A 23,111-nucleotide genomic window follows, 5' to 3' on the forward strand; every position below is an offset into this window, starting at 1 on the left:
AGAAGCAGAGAGTTGACAGGAACTGAGTCCCGTTCAACCATGGAGCCCCAGAGCCGGCAGTATAAGGTCCCCTGGGATCCACGTCCAGCCCTGGGATGCTGGTCCTGCGATGCTACAACCACCATTATGGACCCTGTGAAGTCCCTGTTTCCCTACTGATCCTCAAGCTCCATCCCCTGCACTGAAAACCCCACAGCTCACAGTAGAAAATAGTGAGATGGCAACCCCTAATTCCTGGTCCAGAGCTCATCCCACTGGCCTGGGTGGAGAATCTGGCCAGCCTCAGCTGCTGTCAGCTGACGGCAGGCGTCAAGGCCTTTTCCTGGGGGACATCTGCAGGAAGCCCGAGGCGAGCTGAAGGTCAGTCTGGAGTGCTCGGTGATTTTTCCTTTACATGGAATTTGAATGCCATCAGGCAGTTTCGCCTCAGTCCCCACCACTTCCTATAAGTTTACATTCACCTGGGTTTTTTCATACCTGCTCCATCAGACAACCGAGCTGCAGCCCCTGCACTAGATCAGGAAGTGGTGAAGTTTTTCTATAAAGGGCCAAAGAGTAAATATTTTTAGCTTTGCAGGCCAAGATTAAAATCAAGGCCACTGTGTGAGTAGTTATATCATGAAAGAGAAAGCAAATTCCCACCAATTTCGTATTGAGGAATAATAAAATTTTGATGGACACTGAAATTTGAATTTCAGCACTGGCCATGTGTTGCAAAGTGTTATTTTTCTCTTGCTTTTTTTCCAACCATTAAAAAATGTAAAAACCCTTCTTAGCCCCCAGGCTGTGCAAAAGCAGACAGATGGCTGGATTTGGCCTGTGCACTGGAGTTGCCCACCCCTGCCCTACACCTTCACCTTGGGCAGCCCTGAGTCCCTAGACGGGTCCATGCTCAGGCAGCAGAAGGGGGACAAATCACGTGGTTAGTACCAGCCGGCTGTGCACTAGACCCCAGCCTTGGGCGCCTTACCTTTGAAGTCAAACCACCACTTGAGAGAGGGCCTTTGGGACGGGAAGAAGAACAAGATGGTGACAATGCTCACACCGGTGACGGCATCGGAAAGGAACCTACAATGACAAGGCCCCAAAGCACGTGACCCCGGGCGCCTCAGCAGGCCTGGGTTCCGCAGGTTTGCAAATGAGGATCTGGGGGAGGGAATTAGGTCCGCGGGGAAGGGGGCATTGCTGGAGGCGGGGCCACCGCATCCCCTCCTGCCCCTCTCTGGCCTGAATGCACCCACGCGTGGATGCAGAAGCCTTTCTCCGACATCTCCCAGGGGCGTGGTTAGATGCTACTTTGCCAAGCAAATGCTTGACCTCCCAATTCAAGGACCCTAGGAAGAGGACTTGACCAAAGAGGAGAAAATCTGAGAGCCACAGAATATAGGGTTCAAGGAACCTCCATAAACCACCCTAACTCAGACTCTTGAAGAGCCCTGTGTGCATCTGTTAATCTTTGGCTTGAATTCCTCCTGGGACAGAGACACAATCCAGTCACACTAGCAGACACCAGATGGATCCAGCCTCACAGCCCCTCATAACCTAACTGCCACCTTGAGGGAGCTTTGTAGACATTAAGCTCATGAGAGCCTCAGAAATAGCCCTCTGAGGAGGCATCTTCCATTTCAGATGAGGAATCTGAGGGTCAGAGAGCAGAAGGGACTTGCTCAAAGCCAGACAAGGAATGGTCCATGAGAAGACGGGCTTTGAACTCAGATTTTTCTGGTTCAAAGTTCAGAGCCAATTGCTAACAAAAGCCCTTTCAGCCCACACGTTTGGGGAAAAAGAATGTTCAAAGAGCCAAGAAATTGGAAAAGATAGTCAATATCACTCTAATCAAAGAAATACAAATTAAAACATAGACGGAATCCCATTCGTCTGCTAACAGACAGGCAAAATCTGGAAAGGAGACAAGATGCTGTGAAGGTATGGGAACACAACACCCACAGTGGGGGAATAGAATGACCTAAACTTCTGGAGGGCAGATGGTAGCACATTTCACAATTTTAAATGTGAATACCCGTTGATCCAGTTATTCTACTTCTAGGAATTTACCCTCAGGACTCTTGTACATAGATTACGGACAAATATGTTCATTTTCTATAAGGGTAAAAACAAGGGGACATGCTTTTTAAAAATGTGTTCTATCCATATAATGAAATACCCTGTATCTGTTTTTTTTCTTAAAAAAAAAAAAGATAAAAGATAATGTCAATCTTTAAGTACTAATATAGAAATACAGTTAAGATACTGTACAATTTTTTTAAAGCAGGCTTTTATTTGCAGTACTGGACACAATCCGAAAGGAATTGGTTAAAGAAATTAAGATGCTTCCATTCTATAGAATACTATGCAGTGCTTAAAAAGAATGAAGTAGTTTAGAAATAGCTAGCTGTCCATGATCATATTAATTATTGAATGTTCCAATTAGTTGTTCTAGATATACATGTATGTATGTGTACATTTATTATGTGTGTATGTTATTTGTATATATGTATATATTTGTTGTGTGTGTATACATGTATATATATATATAAAAGATCTGGGGTGTTACACACCAAGCTGTTAGAAGTGACAATTTCTGGGGAGCGGAATCGAATGTAGAAGATGAAAGACAACTAAATTTTACGTTTACAATTCAGTATTGTGGGAATTTTTATAATGAGTGTACATAACTTTTTAGTTAAAAAAGAGTAAGAAAAAAGCAGGTCAAAAATAATGTGTATAATGTGATCACATTCTGTTTAAAATTCTTGTGTTTAGATGGGTTTACGTTTAGCTAATTTGCATGAGTTTTAAAAATACCTTTTACTGAGGAATTTACATGGAATAAAATTTGCCCATTTTAAGAAAACAGATCAATGAATTTTGACAACTATATATAGTCCTGTAACTACCAACATGATCAAGAAGTGGAAAAGTTCCCAGGTAAGCATTCATTAAAAGCCAGAAAAGATGTTTCAGGACTGGAAACTGTGATTCTAGGTGATTTTGACTTTCTTTGAATTGCTGGAATGTTTATAACAGTCATTTTTTATCTGAAAAAAAAACAAAAAAACAAAAAACAAAGTACCTACATTTTGGAAACATAAAAGAATGGTAGTAATAATAAGAGCCACTTCTCTTGGCTCCATGAAATCATATTGCTTCTTCCTTATAACCATCCTCATGAGATCACAACTTAAATCACCCCATTTTACCAGTGAGGAATTTGAGGCTTAGAGGGTGACGCATCCAGAGCTGCTTTATCCAACATGGTAGCCACAAGCCATGTGGACAATGAAATGTGGCAAGACCAAGTTGAAATGTGCTTTAAGTAAATAATACACCTTGGATTTTGAATATTTAGAATGGAAAAAAAAAAGAACGTAAAATATCTAATAATTATTTATATTGATTACATATTGAAATAATAATAGGTCAGATATACTTGTTTAAATAAAACTTATTAAAATTAATTTCATCATTACTTTTATTATGTGGCCACTAGAAAATTTAAAATTGCATATGTGATTCACATTGTAAGTCTCTTGGATGGTGCAGATTGAAGCTATCAGATATCACCAAATCTAGCAGACACATCTCTTATCTTGTCATATTCCAACTTGCACCAGAATTCAACCCAGTTACCCACTCACCCCCCTCTCTTGACCTCTGCTAGTCCATTGCTCCAGGTTTTTCCTCCTACCTCACTGATTGCTTCTTCATTTCCCTAATTGGATCCTTCTCCTCTACCCAGTTCCTAAGTGCTGGGGTTCCTCAGGGTCTTTTTTATACCCTCTCTATACTCTTTCCCTAACTGAGCTCATCAATTTCTAGGGATTTAAGTTCCAAATTTACAGGGCTGACTCAGATTTATATCTGCAACCCAAACCCCACTCTTACGCTCCAGTCTTAACATATCCAACTGCCTAGTGTGGTATTTGAAAGGCATGTTAGACTTGGCAAATCTAGACCTAGTCCAAAATTCAATTGTTGACAAACCACTCCCAGCCCCTTAAAGAATGTTCTTCTCCAACTAAGTAACCATCATCCAGGCAGGTATTCCTTTCCCTCAAGTCATTGCTAACTTTGAAAAATATGTTGATTTCTCCATCTCCATCGCTACCCTCTTCATTCAAGCCATCGCAGCCTTCCTCCTAGCCCAGCAGTCAGCGAGCATCTTCTGTAAAGGGCCAGGCAGTAAATATTTTTGACTTTGCAGGCCACACAGTCTCTGACACAATGACTCAACTCTGACACTGTGGTGTGAAAGCACCACAGACAATCCATAAATGAATGGGTGTGGCTGCGGGCCAATAAAACTTCATTTATAGACACCGAAACTTGAATTCCCTATAATTCTCATATGTTATGAAATATTATTCATCTTTTGATTTTTTCAACATTTAAAAATGTAAAAACCATTTTTAGCTCCTGGACCATACAAAAACAAGGAGGAGGCCAGATTTGGCTCACGACCCCCATCCCAGATGACTGTCAGACCTCCTAACTGCTTTCCCCACATTTTTACCCCCACCACCCATTCCCTAATAAGAATAACAAATATTTATTGAGTTCTTCCTATGTGCTGTTCTAAGCACTTGATACGTATTAACTCATTTATCCACAGAACAACCCACTGAGAAGTGCACTATTAGAATCTCCGTTTTACTGATGAGGAACTGAGGCACAGAGAGGTTAAGGAACTGAAAACCCTCCAATAGCTTCCACTGTTCTCAGCAAAGAAGACCAAGGTGCTTAGCGTGCCCGAACAGACCCTCCGTGGTCCAGCCCTGGCTGCCCTTCTAGCCATGTCTTGCCCACTCTCTCCCCTTCCCACCACTCCAGAGCCACCCTGGCTTCCTTCAATTTTTCAAAAGTACTAAGTTCGTTCCTACCCCAGGCCTCCACTGACACTCCCAGTCTGTCTCTGCTGCTTTTACCTCCACTTTTCCTAACCTTTGGGTCTTTGTTTCTAAGTCTCCTCTTTCCAGAACTATCCAAAGTCACCCCCACCCCCACTCCATTACTTAATGATATAACTTTTTCACTGTTTCCTTCACAGTTAGCATTTCAATTGACAGTTATTTTGTTGTCTACTTGATTTTTGTCTGTGTCCCCAGCATCGAGCGTAATGTTTAGCACATAATAGGCACTCAATAAATGTTGAATGAATGAATGAATGAATGAATGATTTACTCAGAGTCACACAACTTCTAAGTGGCAGAGCTGGAATTCGAACCCAGGTTTGTCTGATTCCAATTTTAAAGCTCTTAAGAGACAAGAAACCAGATGTTTTATCATCCAAACCTAAACTCTTTGAAAGTGAAAGAGGATGCTTTTATATTAATAGGGGGCAAGAGGTGTCAACCTGGACGCAGGGGCCCGCCCTGCTGCCTCTCCAGCTCCAGGCACCCCATCCCCATCCCAGAACCTCCCAATGGGCTCCATTCTGTGGGTCCCCAGAATCTTACCCGGGGGTGAAGAGGCTGGCCCAGCCAGGGATGAACTTCGGGTCCCGGGAGAAGAGGAGGACGGCAAACAGGCAGAAAAGGGTGAACACGGCCTGTTCTGCAAACCTGTGATACCGACATGCGGGCAGAAAGGTGACCGTGGGCCTCGGCTGACCGCGGCGTGGGAAGTTCTCAGGCAGGTGCACACCCAGAGCCTGGGCGTGACTGAGAAAGCTGAAGAGATAATTCACTCCCCAGGGAGTCCCCGGGGAGGCAACTGGAAGGGGGCTGCAATGGCGAGGTGACTCGAGTCCGGGGGCTTCCACACTGCCCCCGGTTCCTTCCTGAGCATCAGCACCCCTCCCCCAAACAATCTGTATCATTCCTGCCGGGAATTTCCCAGCACCCTGAGGACAATCAAGAAAGAGCAAGAAAAAGAGAAAGAGACGGACAGGCAGACAGGCAGGCATAGGGGGAGGTGGCAATTGCCCACCAGAAGGAGACAGATGAGCCCGCTCACAGAGGGGAAGGGGCAGGCACCCCGAAAGAGTGAGGCACAGAGAGAGGGAGGACAGAGGCAGAAAGAGAAGCCCCAAATAGTAAATATCTACCCACCCTGCCCATTTCACAGGTTGGGGAGCAGAGCCCAGAGAGGGTTAGTGCCTTGCCCGAGGCCACAAAGGAAGTTAGCAGCAGAGCCAGCCCTTGAACGCAGGCCTCCTGACCCTAGTTATCTTTGCCTCCTGGGAAACATGCATTAAACAAGGCAGACGTCCTGGAAGCCACCGGAAACTGCCGTGGTGCCCTGTGTACCAGGAGAGGGAGGTGTGTTTTGTGGGAAGGTGACAGGTCCTCTCTGCAAGACCAAGCTGACGAGCCCATTACTATCCTCAGAAATCCCACCATGCAGGTCACAGGGCACCTACCCCAGTGTCAGGTCAAGGGGCAGACTGCGTAGGTCACCTCCCAACCCTTAAGCAGAAATTCCCCTGGAACCCACTGCCCAGAGGGCCGGGAGGCCAAACCAGGAGGTGGTTCCCCTGAAAGTCCAGTGCCCACTCTGTCCCCACCCTGAGGGTCCCACGCACTTGAGGGGCCCCAGGTTCTGGAATTCCTCCCGAATCATGGTTCGAGCCCTGTCTTCAGCATCAGCCTTTATCTCAGATTTCTTCCTCCTCAAGGCCCTGGAACAGAAAGTGGGGAGGTTAGGAGTGGCCACTGCAGCAATGACTGACTTCTCCCCTTCTCCACCACATTCTCTCAGTCCTGGACACTGCCACAGCCCAGGGACTGTCTTTCCTTTCCGAAAGTTGTTCTCCCCACCTGTGGCCTGGGTGATTTTTTTTAAAAATGCAAGTCAGATCCTATGACTCAGAGGCTTAAACTCATTTGGTGGGTCAAGCAGGCACATGAATAAAAAGACAAATCAGCAGAACAAAATAAAAAGTCCAGAAATAGGCCCAAACCCATATGGGGATTTAGTCTATGATAAAATTGGTGGCTCAGGTTGGTGGGCAAAAGGTGGACCATTCAGAAAATGGCGTTAGGACAACAGGGTGGTCATCTGGAACAAAAATGAAGTTGGATCCAAACCTGGTGCCATATACCATGGCTAAACTCCAAATAGCTCAAAGATTTAAATGTAAAAAACAAAGCTATAAAAGTATTAGAAAAAACCATGAGATTATTTTTTTATAACCCTGTATTGAGGAGACCTTTCTAATTATCATTGAAAATTCAGAAGCCATATGAGAAAACTTGATAAATTCACCCAAATATATATTTTTTAAGCCTGCACAGAAAAAGGCACCATAACCAAAATCAAAGACAAACCAAGAAAAAAATATTTGCAACTCATATTGCAAAATAAGGGTTAATCTTTCTTTTTTATTTTTTACTTTTATAAAAAAAAAAAAATTCAAACTAAACAAAGGAATAAGAAAAACAAATATCCTAAAATAACTACATTGCGTCCAATATGCTCCTACCATACCCCAAGAAAGTTAACTAACCATAGTCATTCCTGAGCATTCCCATATCATTAAGATTACCCTCAATATCTTATCTGTTCTTATTAGATTATCGTCCCCCTTTACTAGTTGTTGTTTATCTCTATGTCCCCTATATTCTACAATATAAGACACTTGTTTTCCATTTTTTACAGAGTTCACATTAGGGGTAACATAGAATATCTCTCCTTTTGTATCTGACTTATTTCACTCAACAAATATCTGTTTGTGTCACTGCTTTCAGGTCCTCTCGATGAATACTGAGAAGTGAAATTGCTGGATCATAGGGTAACTCAATACCTAATTTTCTGATGAACCGCCAAACTGTCTTCCAGAGTGGCTGAACCATTATACAGTCCCACCAGCAATGAATAGGAGTTCCAGTTTCTCCACATCCCCTCCAGCATTTGTAGTTTCATGTTTGCTTAATGGCAGCTATTCTTATTGGTGTGAGACGATACCTCATTGTGGTCTTGATTTGTATCTCCCTAATAATTAGCGAAGATGAACATTTCTTCATGTGTTTTTAGCCATTTGTATTTCCTCTTTGGAGAAATGTCTTTTCATATCTTTTGCCCATTTTATAGTGGGGCTATTTGTACTAATGTCATTGAGTTGTAAGATTTCTTTATATATACAAGATATAGGTCTCTTATCAGACAGATAATCTTTCCAATATATAAAGAGCACTAGAAATCAATAAGACCAAGACCAACAACCCAGTTTTAAAAATGTACAAAGGCTATGAACAGACAGTTCAACAATTGAAAGGAAAGGAAATATGAATGGCTCCCAAACATACGAAAAGTAGTTCAAAACTACTCGATAAAATAAATGCAGATTATTTTTTTCTTCTATCAGACTGGCAAAAATCCACTCTGCTACAAGGAAGCAGACACTCTCATATGTTGTTAATGAGAGAGCAAATTAGTACAATCCCTACGAAGAATTACTTGACAGTATCTATTAAAACAAAAATGTGTTTATTCTGTGACTCAGCTATCCCACTTTCAGAAATGTGTCTTACAAAAAACATCTAACATATACAAAATGACAGATGCACCAAAAATATATTTGTATCTGCCTATATTTGCTCATGGAAACTCTAGAAGGCTACCCAAGAAATCCAATAAAACTGGACACCTCTTTGGGAGAATATATTGGGTCAAGAGATAAATGTGGGCATGCTCAGGAAGGAGAGGTCTCACTGCATACTCTTTAGTATTGTTTTGATTTTTGAACCATGTGCCTGTGTTGTCTATTCAAAATTAAGTAAATAAATGAGTAATTTTTCAAAAAAAAAAAAAAAAAACCTACAGTGACAATGGCTCTTTCATGTGAAGATCAAACGCGAATAAGGCTCTCAGTGATCTAGCCCAAGTTCTCTGAATTTGGGCCCTGTTGACATTTAGGGTTGGATAATTCTCTGTTGTTGGGGGCTGTCCTGTACATTGTAGGATGTTTAGCATCATCCCTGGCTTCTATCCACCACATGCCAGTAGCACCCATTCTCTCTAGTCCAGGCAACCAAAAACGGCTCCAGGAGGGGGTGGGGGCAGAATCACCCCAGGTTTAAATCCCTACCTTCTTCCCTGGCCTCATCTCCCTCAAATGCACCCCTCATTCTCTAAACGCAGTCACTTTGGACCTTCTTTCGGTCCCAGAACACTCCTTGCTCCCTCAGCTTCAGAGCCTTTGCACTTGCAGTTCCACCTGCCTAGAATGCTCTCCCCACCCCACTCCCCTCCTCCCCCACCTTCATGAGTGAAGTCTAGTTACCTTCAGCACCCATATCAGTGTCAGGCACATGGTTGGTGCTTAATGGATATTTTCCGAATGAAACAGAATCAGTGGATTGGCTTGAAAACTTTTACCCAGAAACACCTCTCTCACTGGGCTTCCCTCTGCCTGAATTTCCTCCATCACAGCTTCCTTTGAAGCCAAGTATTGCAGGTGATTTCTCAAACAGGTAAAAAGGATTAAAACAACAACAGCGACAAAAACCCTATTCCAGGCCCAGAGCTGGGCAGTGTACACACTTAACTTTTATTTTAGCTGTTGCTCATTTTTATCCCTAATTTAAAAGTGAAGAAATTAAAGAAAAGCTTGAGGAGAGTAAAGAGTTGCTCAAGGTCACACAGAACCACAATTTGTGATTAAAGTCTGGGCTTGGTCCCCTGGGTTCTGCTGGGCTTTGGACCCTGAGTTTCTGCTACAGGAAGCCCCAGAGGGTGTTTGAATCAAGGAACAGCAAGATCAGAGCCTTTCTCCTAAGGATTTTCACATCTCTGGGATCCAAAATAGCTTATACCAGCCCCATTTTACAGATGAGGAAACTAAGGTTCAGGGAGGTGAGGGGTCTGGGTCAGAAAATGATTATGACACGCCTGCCACCCCAGCCCTGGGCTACATCTCCTATTTCAGAAAATTTCCCCAACTCTAGGCCCTCATGGCCCACCTTCACTAACATCACTATCTCCGCAGACCACCCAGTTCATATTTGCTTAATATTTTCCTTCACATTGACTTCCCATTTTAATTTTACAAATGTGCTTAATTAGAAAACGTTATATCACTCCCATAAATGGAAAACCGGAGACTCTTGTCATAAATACAAGAAAGCATGAAAATAAATAGATGAAAGCACAGCAGCACTATGATATTCTGGCTGCTTAGACTCTGGGCTCTCTGCTTCAAGGCTGTTTGGGAAGTGTTAGCAGGTGCTAAAGTTTCTCTAGCACCCAATAGAGAATTTCTCAACATCAGCAGGTCGATTCTACGAGAATTGACAAGGGAGGAGTTTTCTCATGATGTGAGTCAATGTCATTTAATACCTTGTCCTCCTGTCTCCCCCAATTCTCTCCTGTACTGGCCCCGCAAAATGGGAAACACTGCACTCCCCCTCTGCTCTGGTCATGGTGTTTATCTTATTTAAAGAGTAATTCTATTAATATTATTAATGATGAATAACATTCGCTGAGGGCCTGGGCAGCGGGTCGTGTAGACCCCCCCACCACCCTCACGCCCTGGGAGGCTGGGACCACGGTAATCTCCACGTGAGAGTATAACATGGAGTTACACATATAACTCTCAGTTTGTGAAGGAAGAGATTGAGATGTAAGGAGGCCACGTCCCAAGGCAGCGAGAAGCTGGGATCCAAACACAGTTCAGTCTGGCTCCAAAGCTCAAATATCTTCTACTTCCCCACCTACCTCCCAAGAAAAAAGTGAGAGGTACCTGAGGCTCATTGCCCCATACAGGAAGGAGATCCAGAGCCAGCCCAGCAGCAGGAACAGCAGCATGAGTGGGAAGGCGAAAATGAACCAGGAGCCGAAGTTTACCACGTCACACTGCGGGAAGAAGCTGGAGAATAGGGGGAGATGAGAACCCATCAAGGTGAGCCACGCCGATCTGGGGGTCAGGGTGGGAGGGGGTACTCGGCAATGGGCCAAGAGAGGAGGGAGGGGGCCCCTGGTAGTCATGGCAACAGAGTTTCCCATCACTTCTAATAGAAGGCACCCCTTCCTCTTCTGTGGGGGATGCTGGATTTCTGACCTAGGGATGCCCTACTGTCAAAATCTCAGGGATCGGACAGGTAACCCAAGTGAGTGAAGGAGGCCGCGTTGGGTCATATGAACTGAAGAGCACACACCCCAGTAGAGATGTCTGCTGTCACTCGGCTCCCCCCGCCCCCCCCCAACACACACACTTCACCATGCAGAAGTGCAGGCCAGGTAAGCCCAGATCTGGATTTTTTATTTGAAATCATGTAATGTTTTAATGTTAGCAATTAACTGAAATGTTTTTTCAAACTGTGGGAGCCAAACAAAACACATCCACGGACAGCAACCCCTTCCCTACTCATGATCTGTCCTAATGGACCCTGAAAGTTATATTCACACAGTGCTGCTTTCTGTGAGCTCTTTCTCAGCTAAACAGTGCCCAGTTGACACTGTCAAGCCTGAAAGGATTAAGGGCAATGATAGTTAGTGCTGGTCAAGATGTGGAAAAAACCAGCAGACTCTGGGGCGTGGTCATTGGAGCAATCTTTTCTTGAGGGGAATTTGGTAAAATGCATTTAGAGTCTTAAATAAGTGCTTACCCTTTTACCCAGAAATTCCACCACTAAAAAATATCTTAAAAACAAACAAACAGAAATGTGATCAAGAACGCATGTGCTAGGGGAATGTCCCTAGGGGAGCCCCTGGGACGCGCTGTGTGCGCCCAGAGGCTGCTGTGTGTGTGCTGGGCTCAGAGGCTCACGGCGTGTGGAGATGGTGGCGTCGTGGACAGGGTGGTGAAGTATGATCTGCTGGCAGAGATCCAGAGCCAGAGCACTTGGGTCATCCTGCACACACAGGTTTCTGGAGGAGCATCTCCATTTTAAGGGAACAAGCTGGAAGTGATGCTACAGGAAATTTTGAGGATATTGGGCACTCTACAGATGCTCCAGAACTGTCCAAAACATTTATCATTGGGGAGCTTGATCCGATGATGGATCAAAGATAATCAAACCTTTGGAGACTCTTACGACAGCTATGGATTCTCATTCCAGCTGGTGGACCAACTGAGTGATCCCAGCCATCTCAGCACTGGGTGTCTACACAGAAAACAAAGTGCTTTCTCAGATGCCAATCAAAGATGAGACTGCCTTAGACGAGGGCTGAAAGAAGCCAGCACAACTGTCTCCTTCAACTGATGGAAAGAATCCTTCACCTGAAAAGATCATCTTAATATGTCTGCTTCGAAACAAAACAAAACAAACAGTTCTAGTCTTTCTACTCTTGGACTTTTCTTTTAGCATGTGCCTTTTTATTCGTCATCCTTATTTTGATGTTCCATCGATGCATAATTTACTTATTGAGCTGGATATGATCTTTAAAATATAAATCTGGCTTTTACTGGACCCAGCACTGTGGAATGAAGAGGATCTTCTTGACCAAAAGGGGGAAGAGAGATGAAACAAAATAAGGTTCCAGTGGCTGAGAGATTTCAAATGGAGTCAAAAGGTCACTCTGGAAGGTATTCTTATCTGCTATATAGATATCACTTCTTAGTCTTTAGTGTGTTGGAATGGCTAGCGGGAAATACCTGAAGCTGTTGAACTACAACCCAGTGACTTTGATTCTTGTGACTGTGTGATTGTGAAAACCTTGTGGCTCGCACTTCCTTTATTCAGTGTATGGACAGGTGAGTGGAAAAATGGGGACAAAAATTAGATGAAAAACAGGATGGGATGGATAGATTTAGGTGTTCTATTTTTGCTTTTATTTTTATTTTGGAGTAAGGAAAAGGTTCAAAAATGGATTCTGGTGATGAACGCACAAATGTATGATGGTGCTGTGAATGATTGTACACTGTGGATGACTGTAGGGTGTGTGAATATATCTCAATTAAACTGTATTTAAAAAAAGTAAATGAACAATGGGAGGGAAGGAGGGGAATGGGACGTTTCGGATGTTCTTTTTTATTTTAATCTTTATTTTATTTTTTGGATAATGAAAATGTTCAAAGTTTGATTGTGGTGATGAATGCACAACTATATGACGATACTGTGAACAACTGATTGTACACTTTGTATATTATGTGATTATATCTCAACAAAATTGCATAAAAATATATATGGCTTTTAAATTATATTGCCATATTTGCCCATCAATTTGGTATATAATTGTCTTTAATTTTTAGAATCTCAGATTATTTTGCAGAATCATTTAATGTGCTAATCATTCAGACTGAAGCAGTATGTATGATTTGAGATAAGGTAGTGGCCTTTGGATCTTTTCTAGCACTCCTTCATATCTAATTGAATAAGTAAGGATTGCATGCTTCCAATGTAGTTTCTTTTTCAAGGAAAGTAAGAGAGACCCAGAAATTGTAGCTTAAAGACATCTATTGATTGTTCTACCTGAAATAGATGGGTTTATAGGACCCATAAAAAAGGCATCCTCTCTTTGATTAAAAAACACCAGCAAAAAGGCTACATACTGTATGATTCCAATGATACGACATTCTGGAAAAGGCAAAATTATAGAGACAGTAGAGAGATCAGTGGTTGCCAGGGGTTCGGGGGAGAGGAGGCTGAATAGGTGAAGCCCAGGGGAGTTTCGGGGCAGTGGGACTACTCTGGATGATGATGGTAAAGGTGGAGACATGACACAGCACGTTTGTCGAAACCCCCAGAGAGTGAACTCAAATGTGAACAGTGGGCTTTAGTCAATGATCGTTTATCAATATTTGTTCAATTGTAACATATGCCACACTAATCCAAGATGTTGACAATAGGGGAAACTAGGGAAGGGGAATAATATGGGAACTCCGTATTTTCTGAGCAATTTTCTATAGACCTAAAACTCTAAAAAGAAAGTTTATTATTTAAAAAACAGCAGCAGAAACACCTGTGAAATAGGAAAGGAAACTACAACTATCCATTCCCTCAGCTCAAAAAATATCATTCTAAAGAGGTTCTTAGTCTTGCTGGTTCTAAAGTTTTAAAAATTCCTCATTCAGAGAAATAAGCTGTCTATGTAATTTTCTAAGGAAATGTTGACTCTAATTTGTGAAAAGAAAAAAAAAACAAATTTGAAGGAGATCGTGGGACATTTGGAAATTGATTTTCAAATAAATTTAGCTGAGGAGGTGAGGCCCAAGGAACTCTGGTAGACTCTGTTATTTTCTCACTGGTAGCTCTAGCTGGACTGACTGAGGAACCTCGTCTTCCATTTATTATTTCTCTGCCTTGTAGTTTTTTCTTTTAAACACGGAGACTTGAGGGATGAACTTATCAGACTGTAAGTACTTTGTAGTGAGCTACGATTATGCATGTTTCCAGTGGCGGTTAGCCAAATGGTGAGCAACTGCATTCTTCAGAAAGATCCAAAGCAATTTGGAAAGGAAGTTACACAGGATAGATTTTTGTAATTAATGGCATGCACCACCCTTTTCTTTGCCTTATGGCACCGAAAGACAGTGAATGTAGGGGTAGAAGTGAGGAAGGGTGGCTGAATTGCAAGTGAAAAATTATCTTGCAGAAGTATCTATTCAAATATTGATAAACATATGCCTGGAACAACAACAACAAAAAAGAATACAGGTGCTAAATTGAGAAGGGAAAAAAAGTAAGTTGCAAAATAATATGTAAAGTATTCTTTTGTCAAAAGCACATGACACAAACCCTCTCATAGACATTACACAATAAATAAACAAATAAATCAAAATATTAAGTTATTGCATAATAAATGAACAGGCAAATGAAAAAACAAAAATATTAATAAACTCTAATAATGGGATCCCAGGAGATTTTTATTCCTTTCTTTTTCTTCATCTGAATTTTCTACAATGAATAAATATGCCTTCTTATAACAATAAAAATAAGTTGCATTATTCATAACAAAATAATAATAATAATATTAAATGGAGACTATCTAAATGCCTATGATTAAAGTATGATACTCATCCAAAATGGGATAATTTATTGCTATTAAAATTTTATTTTCTAAAAAAATTTCATGAAAAAAATCACACTATAAAATTGTATAAAAAGTGTAATGGCAATAAAGTTAAACATATGTATATATATTTTTTGTACATGTACATAGAAAGGAAGAAGGAAATATGCTAAAATTTTAATAGTGGGATTGAAGACATCTCAAATTTTTAATTTTTTCCTGTATTTTCTGAGTATTCTATAATAGGCCTGTATCACCTTATTATCAGAAAAAACTTAGTAAAATGTATTTTGGGAACAAAGACCAGAGGAATACCCAGGGCCGCCCTTCCCCCATCTTCCCAGGCTCCTCTGCTGGAGGTCCAGAACCCCGTATTACTTAACATTCCCTTCAATCCCCTCCTTCCAGATGAGAAGCTTGCGTCATTAAATGTTGCATGTAATTTGCATATAATTTACATGCTATTTACTAAAAATCCTTCATGTTTGATACTTGTACTTACAGCCCTAGCATTTTTTTCCCTAATTTATTTTCAGGTTGGAACAAAGACCTGCTCACTTCAGGGTGGACAAGCAGCCTGAAAACCCTCGGACAGCAACCCCCCTCCCTAACCCAGGACCTGCCCCATTTTTCTTCGAGCCTCCCAGAACCCATGCTTTCCTGTCCAGCCCTGGGAATGTGCTCCAGCATCCTAATACTGACCACCCAGCTCCCTCACCCCCAGCAGGCTGCTCTTTTGCTCACACTTCCTTCTACCTGTGGAGAATAGGGGCCAAGCCCAGATTCTCCCCCCACCTGAAGCAGAATCATCCTGGCTTCTGGCTTTTCAGCAGTTGACTAAAAATCACAAGGCAAAGCCAGAACTTGGTCAAAGAATGGAGATTAAAAAGACACATACAGTTTGCAGTGAGTTTAAATCAATTAGTAAAATACTGACGTCTGGGCCCCACCCCATACCTCCTGAATCAGAAACTCTCAGGTGAGGCCCAGGCTTCCCCTCTGCTGCAACTCCCCAGATGATTCTAATGTGCAGCCGTTGCTGAGAACCACTGAGAGAATCTGAGAGTGGATGCATCTTACCCAAATACTAAGGTTTTAAAATTAGCACATGATGTAAGTACTTAAATTTACTGTGAAAATAACTTTGCCCACAAATACAGTACTAACAGTTTTATATAGACCAAACCTTTTCTCAGGAAGATCAACAGGGAGAGATTTCCCTCCATCATCCTAACAGGCCTTTGATTCTTTGGTTGAGCACGAGGTAAAGAAGTTGGCCAATATTTAAGGCCATGTTGAGTATCAAATACTTTTTGTTGCTGTTTGTATTCATGTAGATTAAATGAATATATGATGCCTCTCTACTGCAAAGGAATCAGAAACCCAGCATCTCAGAACCCTGGAAATTTAAGATCTTAGAAACAGAATCTTGAAATGCTAGAATTCTTAAAATCTTAGAACTCAGGAGCTTGGAATAATGGAATGTTCAAGTCATGCAGCCTGAGAATCTTTCTCTTTTCTTCTCAATCCCTGGCCATCTGCATTCCATCCACACTAATCTTCTTGCTGTTCCTTGAACTTTCCGAGGAGTGTCTTCACCTCCAGGCCTTTGCACTAGCTGTTCCCTCTGTCTGGAATGCTTTTCCCGTCTGTGTCCATGGCCTCACTCCCTCTCCTTCAGGTCTGTGGCCAAACGCCACCTTATCAGAGAGGATGCCCATGACCAACCTATATTAAATAACACTCCACTCCTGACACTTCTATCCTATCGTCCTGTTCATTTCATTTCATAACTTATCCCACTAGGACGGAAGCCCCCACTTATCCTGGAAGGGCTGTTGTGAGATTTAAACGATGCCCTGTGTGTGCAATGCCTGGTTCCATAAAATGCTCAAGCCATGGGAACCGTGAAAATTGTTTCCATCCTGAACAGAGCAGACGCCTCATTTTGATTCTTGTGGTTTCCTTCCCCAAAACTCCAAAATCAGATGAGTGTTCCCACAAAGATGCGGCTGCAGGGGTGGGGGACCCTTCTTTAGGCTGAGCGTCCCTAAGTGTGCCCCCCTTTCTCCAAGCATCTCACAACACAGAGACAGAGCCCCTGCTGACGTGGAAGAAGGCCCAGGAGACGGTGCCTTGGAACATCATCCTTCTCCTGGCAGGGGGCTTCGCCATGGCCAAGGGCTGTGAGGTAAGACCCAGGGCAGGAGAAGGGGTGGGCTGCATGCCCAGGGAGGCGTGTTGCAAGCTCCAGGATCAGGGACTTGGCTGGGTTCTGTCCATGTGCTGCGTTCCCAGAGCCCAGTAAATAGAAGGTGCTCAAGATGCACTCTCTGCATGTTGAATGAAGAAGGTAGGAGGAGAAGAGGAGGCGAGAACCCAGTGGCTGGGAGCACTTGCTTTTACCTCTTGAGCTGGCCAAGCAGGATGAGGTTGGGGGCCGTGCCAGTGAGGGTAGCAGTGCCCCCGATACTGGCTGAGTAGGGGATGGAGATGAGGAAGCCCTTCCAGATGTTCCTGCGATATTCTTCCTCCTTCCTGACGTCAGCTGGTAGATCGAGCGGCGCCTCCACCTCATTGGGGCGGTCCTGGCTTTAAACAAACCCAAAGAGAAGCCATTCAGAACAGGCAGAATTCCTGGACTCGTGAGGAAACAGGCCGCGCACGACTGGGGGTTTAGAGGAGTTAAATGGACTCTCTGAAGGCAATTTGGTACTGGGTGGCACAAACCTTTAAGAATGTGCACCCTTCAGCTCAGCTATTCCACTTCTAAAAATTTATCCCAAAGAAATAATCGGGCAAGTGCCCCAGGTGTGAGCATAAGGGAATTCAGTGTGGCATTAAATATAATTTAAAAACTGAAAACAACTTAATGTCCATCAAAAAGGGATTGGCTGAATAAAGATGGTCCTTTTACAGGATGGAACAACAATGCCTCAATAAAAAATGATGGAAGATGCCCACTACACAAATTAAAGTGAAAAAGCAGGTTACAGTGCTACCTAGGTTTATATTTTAAAAATACTCAAACATTTTATGAATATATGAGTACTAAGAAAAATCAAGAACAGTATACATAAAATTGGTTTGGTGCCTTTCTCAGGGGTGAAATTATGGAGTTTTTTCTCTTTTTTTCCTTTGTATTTTGTTTGTTTGTTTCTTTGTGAAGTTAAAGAATTGTTTATTATATAATTACAAGATAACTATGCTGACATATATTTATTGAGGTAAAAAGATGTTTACTATACTACAAAAAGTGAAAAAGCAGATTATAATATAGCAGACCTAGCATTGATTTTTTATTTTAAAAATACATTTATGAATATGGAGAGATATCAAGGAATAGTCCAGAATGATATTCATGTAACTGTTTCAATGGTGATCCCTGGGAAGAAAATGCTGAGTATATTTTCTTTTTATTTAACAGCATTTTTAAAATTTGAGCAATTATAAAGGGTTAAAAATGAATAAAATTAAGAATTGCTCCTTGTGTAACAAATCAAAAAATTTCTTAAGAATGAAAGATAATTTAAATCCCTCTGACCTTAATTTCTACAAGAGGGGCCCCTTCCCCAGAGGGCAACAGGGACACAGATCTGGGGTCTGAGTAGTCTGTTTCCAGTGTGGAAAGAAGGCAGTGACTGGAAGTAGTGGAGCTGCTGTTGTGGCCTGACTTCTTAGGGGCAAAAGGGCCTGGTCTTGGACCCCCCCTTAGACTTGGGGACCCAATCAGACTGAGCCTCACAGTGAAGATGAGAGAGCAAGACGGGCCCCTGAGGCCCAGAAAAAGGAAGGTGTTTGCATCCAATGGACACAGAGCTCCAGAAGGTGGGCCTTGGGTCTCTTCCCTTTTGGAAACTCCTAGTATAAGTTCTGCAGGGGAAGATACTCAACACAGATGCCCAGATCTCATGGAAGTGAGTGGCTGGGCCAACCGCAGAACCCATGTCTCAGAGCCAGACTCCCAGCTCTCAAACATGCTGCTGGGAAGGAGCCTAGGCCATGGGAACAAACAGATGTGTCATGTCATGTCCTTCCTCTGCTAAAACCTTCCATCAGCCCCCTTCTACACAAAGTCAAGGCTATATCAATGGCCTCTGAGGTCCTACATGCTCTGCCCTCTCACCTCCCAAGCAACCTCTCTGACCCCATTTTCTATGCCCACTCGCGTGGTTCCAGCTATACTGGCTTCCACTGCTCTTTGAACCCTCGGGACCCTCTGGTGCCTCTGCTTAGAACATTATTCCCACAAATACTGGCAAGACCCCTCGCCTCCTGCCTTCCCTGACCACCCATTTTAAAACTTCCCTTTCCCACCCACCAGCCGCTCTCCCTCCTTCCAGCTTTGTTCTCCTCCACAGCACCTACCAATCATCTGACAACCTATGCATTTTACTCTCTCATTTGTTTCTTGTCACTGGAATGTAAGCCCCCCAAAGTCTGGGTATTTTTGTCTGTTTATTGCCACATCCCCTGCACCCAGACCAGTGCCTAGCTCATCGTAAGCTCCTGCTATGGGCAAGTCATTTTACCCCCTGCTGGTTCATTGCCCTTAAATTAAGATAACAAGGCTGTTATGACAAGACTACCACCTGCACATGGGAGGCCTGAGCAACCTGCTTTATGGACATTATCTCAATTAATCTCAAAACAACCCTAGAAGGTGGGTCCCAAAATCATGCCCAGTTGATAGGAGAAGACTGAGCCTCAGAGTGGTTAAGTGACTTGTCCAAGTTGCACAGCTGATAAGTGGCAAAGCCAGAGTTCAAAGTTAGGTCTGCCTGACTCCAAACCCATGATCTTAACCACTCTGTCATAATGTAAAGTTTAAATGCAACAATGATGTGAAGATGCTTTCCAAGTCATATAGGTGTGAAGAATTATGATGGTTTCATAGGATCTTTCCCATATGTAGAGCTTCTTGATGCTCTCTGCACCCATTTCCTCCTTAACTATTATGTAGTTTGCTCTGCCTTGCTCTTTGGGGTCTCTTAATTTTTTAAGGAGGCTGCAGAGATACATGCCTAAGCCAAATGGATGACTGGTGGAAACTTGGGCATTTGGTCATTCGGAGAAAAATTTAGGGCTAGGAGGGGCATTGCTTGCAGCCAATGCATTTTTGTTTATCATTGCCTTGGATCAAGGGCTGACTCCTTTATGAAGTTTACCAGGAACTCACTCTTCTGTGCTGGCAAGAAATTGCATCTCCGTGGGTACAGTGTGCAGGCCATTTCTCCGTCCAGCAGCTAGGAGGAAAAGGCATGATGTCTTTAGTGTAATATAACAAATGAGACAAGAATGTTCCCATTCTTGTCTGGTAAATCAAAAATGCTTCTTCAGGTCCCCCACCTTGCCAGGGATCCCACAATCTTCACTGAATTGAAAAAAAAAAAAAAAAAAAATGGCACTCAACATACTGTCCTCCTGGCCCATCCATACCTGGAGATGGCCTCAGGCCTGCGGGCAGGGAGCTAGCTGCAAGGCTGCTTGAAAACACAGATCTCAAGCCCTAGGCTTACCTGAGCAGCCATCCCAGGGAGATATTTGGGAAAGACTAGCTATGAGTGGTAATGGATCAGCAATGGGATGAGTGGCTCCAATTGTCCATCATTCAGTGATTCAAAAAATATTTATTAAGCACCTACAATGTGTTATTCACTACGTACTTTACACAGAAAAGAACAAGGTCCCTGTTCTTATGAAGGATATATTCATTCTAGAAAGGGAGGCAGACAATAAATGAATAAAGAACATTTCAGGTAGTTATGAATACATAGAGGAAATAAAACTGGAAAATCTAGTGGAAAGTGACTGGCAGAGAGGGGAGAAGGAGCAAGAAGGGCTACTTGTGATCAGGTCATCAGAGAAGATGCTATGAGCTGGTGGCATTTGATCTGAGACCTCAGGGATAAAAAGGAGCCAATCATGGGAAGAGTGGTGGGAAGATGGTTTCCGGCAGCAGGAATAGCAAGTGCAAAGGTTCCTGAGGTAAGGAGGAGCTCGGCACATTTGGGGAACCTGGAGAAGGCCAGTGTGCCAGGGAAGTAGTGAATAGGGGAGGACTGAGGGAGAGGGAGGTGGAGGGGAAGAGGTCAGCAGCAGCCATATCAAGCATGGTGATCCCCTGCAGAATTTAGAGCCAAGAGGGAAAGGATATGATTTATATTGTGCAAACATCTCTGGGCCTGGTGGGAAAGAACTGTCTGCAGGGAGCGGGAGTGGAAACTTGGAGACCAGTTTGGGATCTACTGTGTTTTCAGGATGAAGAACGATGGTGGCTGAACTAGGCTGGTGATGGTGGAAATGCTGAGAGTAAATGAGTTGTGGATGTGTTTCAGTTCTTCTGAGATGAGAGCTCCGTGTAACTCAGAGCCTAGGGCCAATGCCCAGAACTCAGTTTACATGAACCCTGATTCCAGGCCAATCCACTGATAAACCTTTAAGGAGTGAATCTTATTGCCTGGCATTGAGCGGCAAGTCAGATGAAAACCATGCTCTTGTGGAGCTTACCTTCTGGCGGGGGAGATAGACCTTAAACAAATAAATAAGTATAATATATAGTGTCAGATGGAGATGAGTTTTAGGGAGAAAAATAAAGGAGGGAAGGAAAACAAGGTGTTCTGGGATGGGAGTGGGGTTGACGTACTTTAAAGGATGGTTTAAAGGAAGATCTGACTGAGCAGGTGCATCCAGCAGAGTCCTGAGGTGGGGAGTGGGCCTGGTGTGTTGGGAAAGCAGAAGGGAGACTAGTGGGAGGTAGGAGGAGAGGAGTGACAAAGAATGGGGGTGTCAGGAAGGTGCTGGATTTTGCAGAGGTCTCACAGTTCACAATAAGGACTTTGACTTCTCCTCTGAGTCCAACAAGAGCAAGGGGAGTGTTTGAGCAAAGAGGGACAGTGTTTAAGAAGTATATCTCTGCTCCTTAGAACTATATCCCCAGGTGGTGCTGACAGTGTTTTGGAGACAAGCATGATGGAACAAATTAAAAGTTCTTGCAGATGGAACCACCACCAACAGCACTGGAACCCACTCTTGGATGTTGGAAGTGTGACAGTAGCTAAACACGTGGGCTCTGGATTCAAGTCATAGCTCCATCGCCTACTAACTGCGTGACATTAGATTAGTGGTTCCCAATTGGGGTTAATTCTGCCCCCAAGAGACATTTGGCAATGTCTAGAGACATTTTTGGGTATCACCACTGGGGTTGGGGTTGCTACTGGCATCTAGTGGGTAGACGCCAGGGATGCTGCTGAACATCCCATAACGCATAGGACGGCCTCTATGACAAAGAATTATCCCACTCAAAATGTCAGTAATGCCGAGGCAGAGAAACCCTGGTTTCAATAAATCCCTTAATCTCCCTGAACCTCTGTTCTTTCATCTCTAAAATGGAAGTGAACAATTCTCCTAGGGTTGTCGAGGGGATTAAGGAATTAATCCATTTAAAGCAGGAGCCAACAAATTTCTTCTGTAAAGGGCCAGAGAGTAAAAACTTTAGGCTTTGCAGCTCAGGGTCCCTGTCACAACTACTCAACTTCACCATTTCCACTGTAGCAAGAAAGCAGCCTTAGACAATATGGAAACAAGTGAGCATGACTGTGTTCCAATAAAACTCTATTTATAGACACTGAAATTTAAATTCAATATATTTGAATTCTTGTGTTAAAAATATTTTTCTTTTTTATTTATTTCAACCATTTAAAAATATAAAAACTGTTCTTAGCTCACAGACTGCAAAGAAGCAGGTGGCGGGCTGGATTTGGTGGGTTGAAGTTTGCCAACCTCTGATTTGAAGCATTTAACAGGTTGCTGAGCGCTCATAAAGATTTAGTAACTGTGAGTCACTCTTGAGAAAGAAAGAAAAAAAAAGCAGCCCGATGTTCAGAACTGATCTGGCACTCACAGCTCGGACATTGTGTTCTCCTGTTGGACCTAAACACTCTCACAGAATACCAACCCTGACAAAGTCACTCCGAGACTATGATGAAATGAGTCAAAGCAAGACCACTTCGTAATGTTGTCTAAGCACAGACAAAAACAAAGTCACTGTGCTGCCCACAAAACACCAAGCAACCCCCTCTCTTGCTGAACGAGTGACTACGACTTCTTTACCCACTCATAGATTTGCCCCCACTTTCTGGTGGCACCCAATATGGAGCAAACCCCACTTCCTTAGACCCTCTCCCAAATCACCCAACCATGGCCCAAATCCTGTAATA

At 43.1% G+C, this 23,111-nt stretch overlaps 1 protein-coding gene across 3 annotated transcripts in view; it reads right to left on the reverse strand.

The window, feature by feature from the left end:
* SLC13A3 (solute carrier family 13 member 3) overlaps positions 1-23,111 on the reverse strand; it is an 85,281-nt gene that overhangs the window by 16,891 nt on the left and 45,279 nt on the right. For all 3 annotated transcript variants that reach the window (XM_037810943.1, XM_037810944.1, XM_037810945.1), the window contains 6 exons: positions 20,072-20,138; positions 17,299-17,484; positions 10,682-10,807; positions 6,524-6,619; positions 5,457-5,561; positions 971-1,068 (listed from right to left, as the gene is read on the reverse strand). In XM_037810943.1, the coding sequence (XP_037666871.1) occupies positions 971-1,068; positions 5,457-5,561; positions 6,524-6,619; positions 10,682-10,807; positions 17,299-17,484; positions 20,072-20,138 (678 nt within the window). The remainder of the gene's footprint in view (positions 1-970; positions 1,069-5,456; positions 5,562-6,523; positions 6,620-10,681; positions 10,808-17,298; positions 17,485-20,071; positions 20,139-23,111) is intronic.

This window comes from Choloepus didactylus, chromosome 19 (assembly GCF_015220235.1).
Source record: "Choloepus didactylus isolate mChoDid1 chromosome 19, mChoDid1.pri, whole genome shotgun sequence".
Taxonomy (NCBI): domain Eukaryota; kingdom Metazoa; phylum Chordata; class Mammalia; order Pilosa; family Megalonychidae; genus Choloepus; species Choloepus didactylus.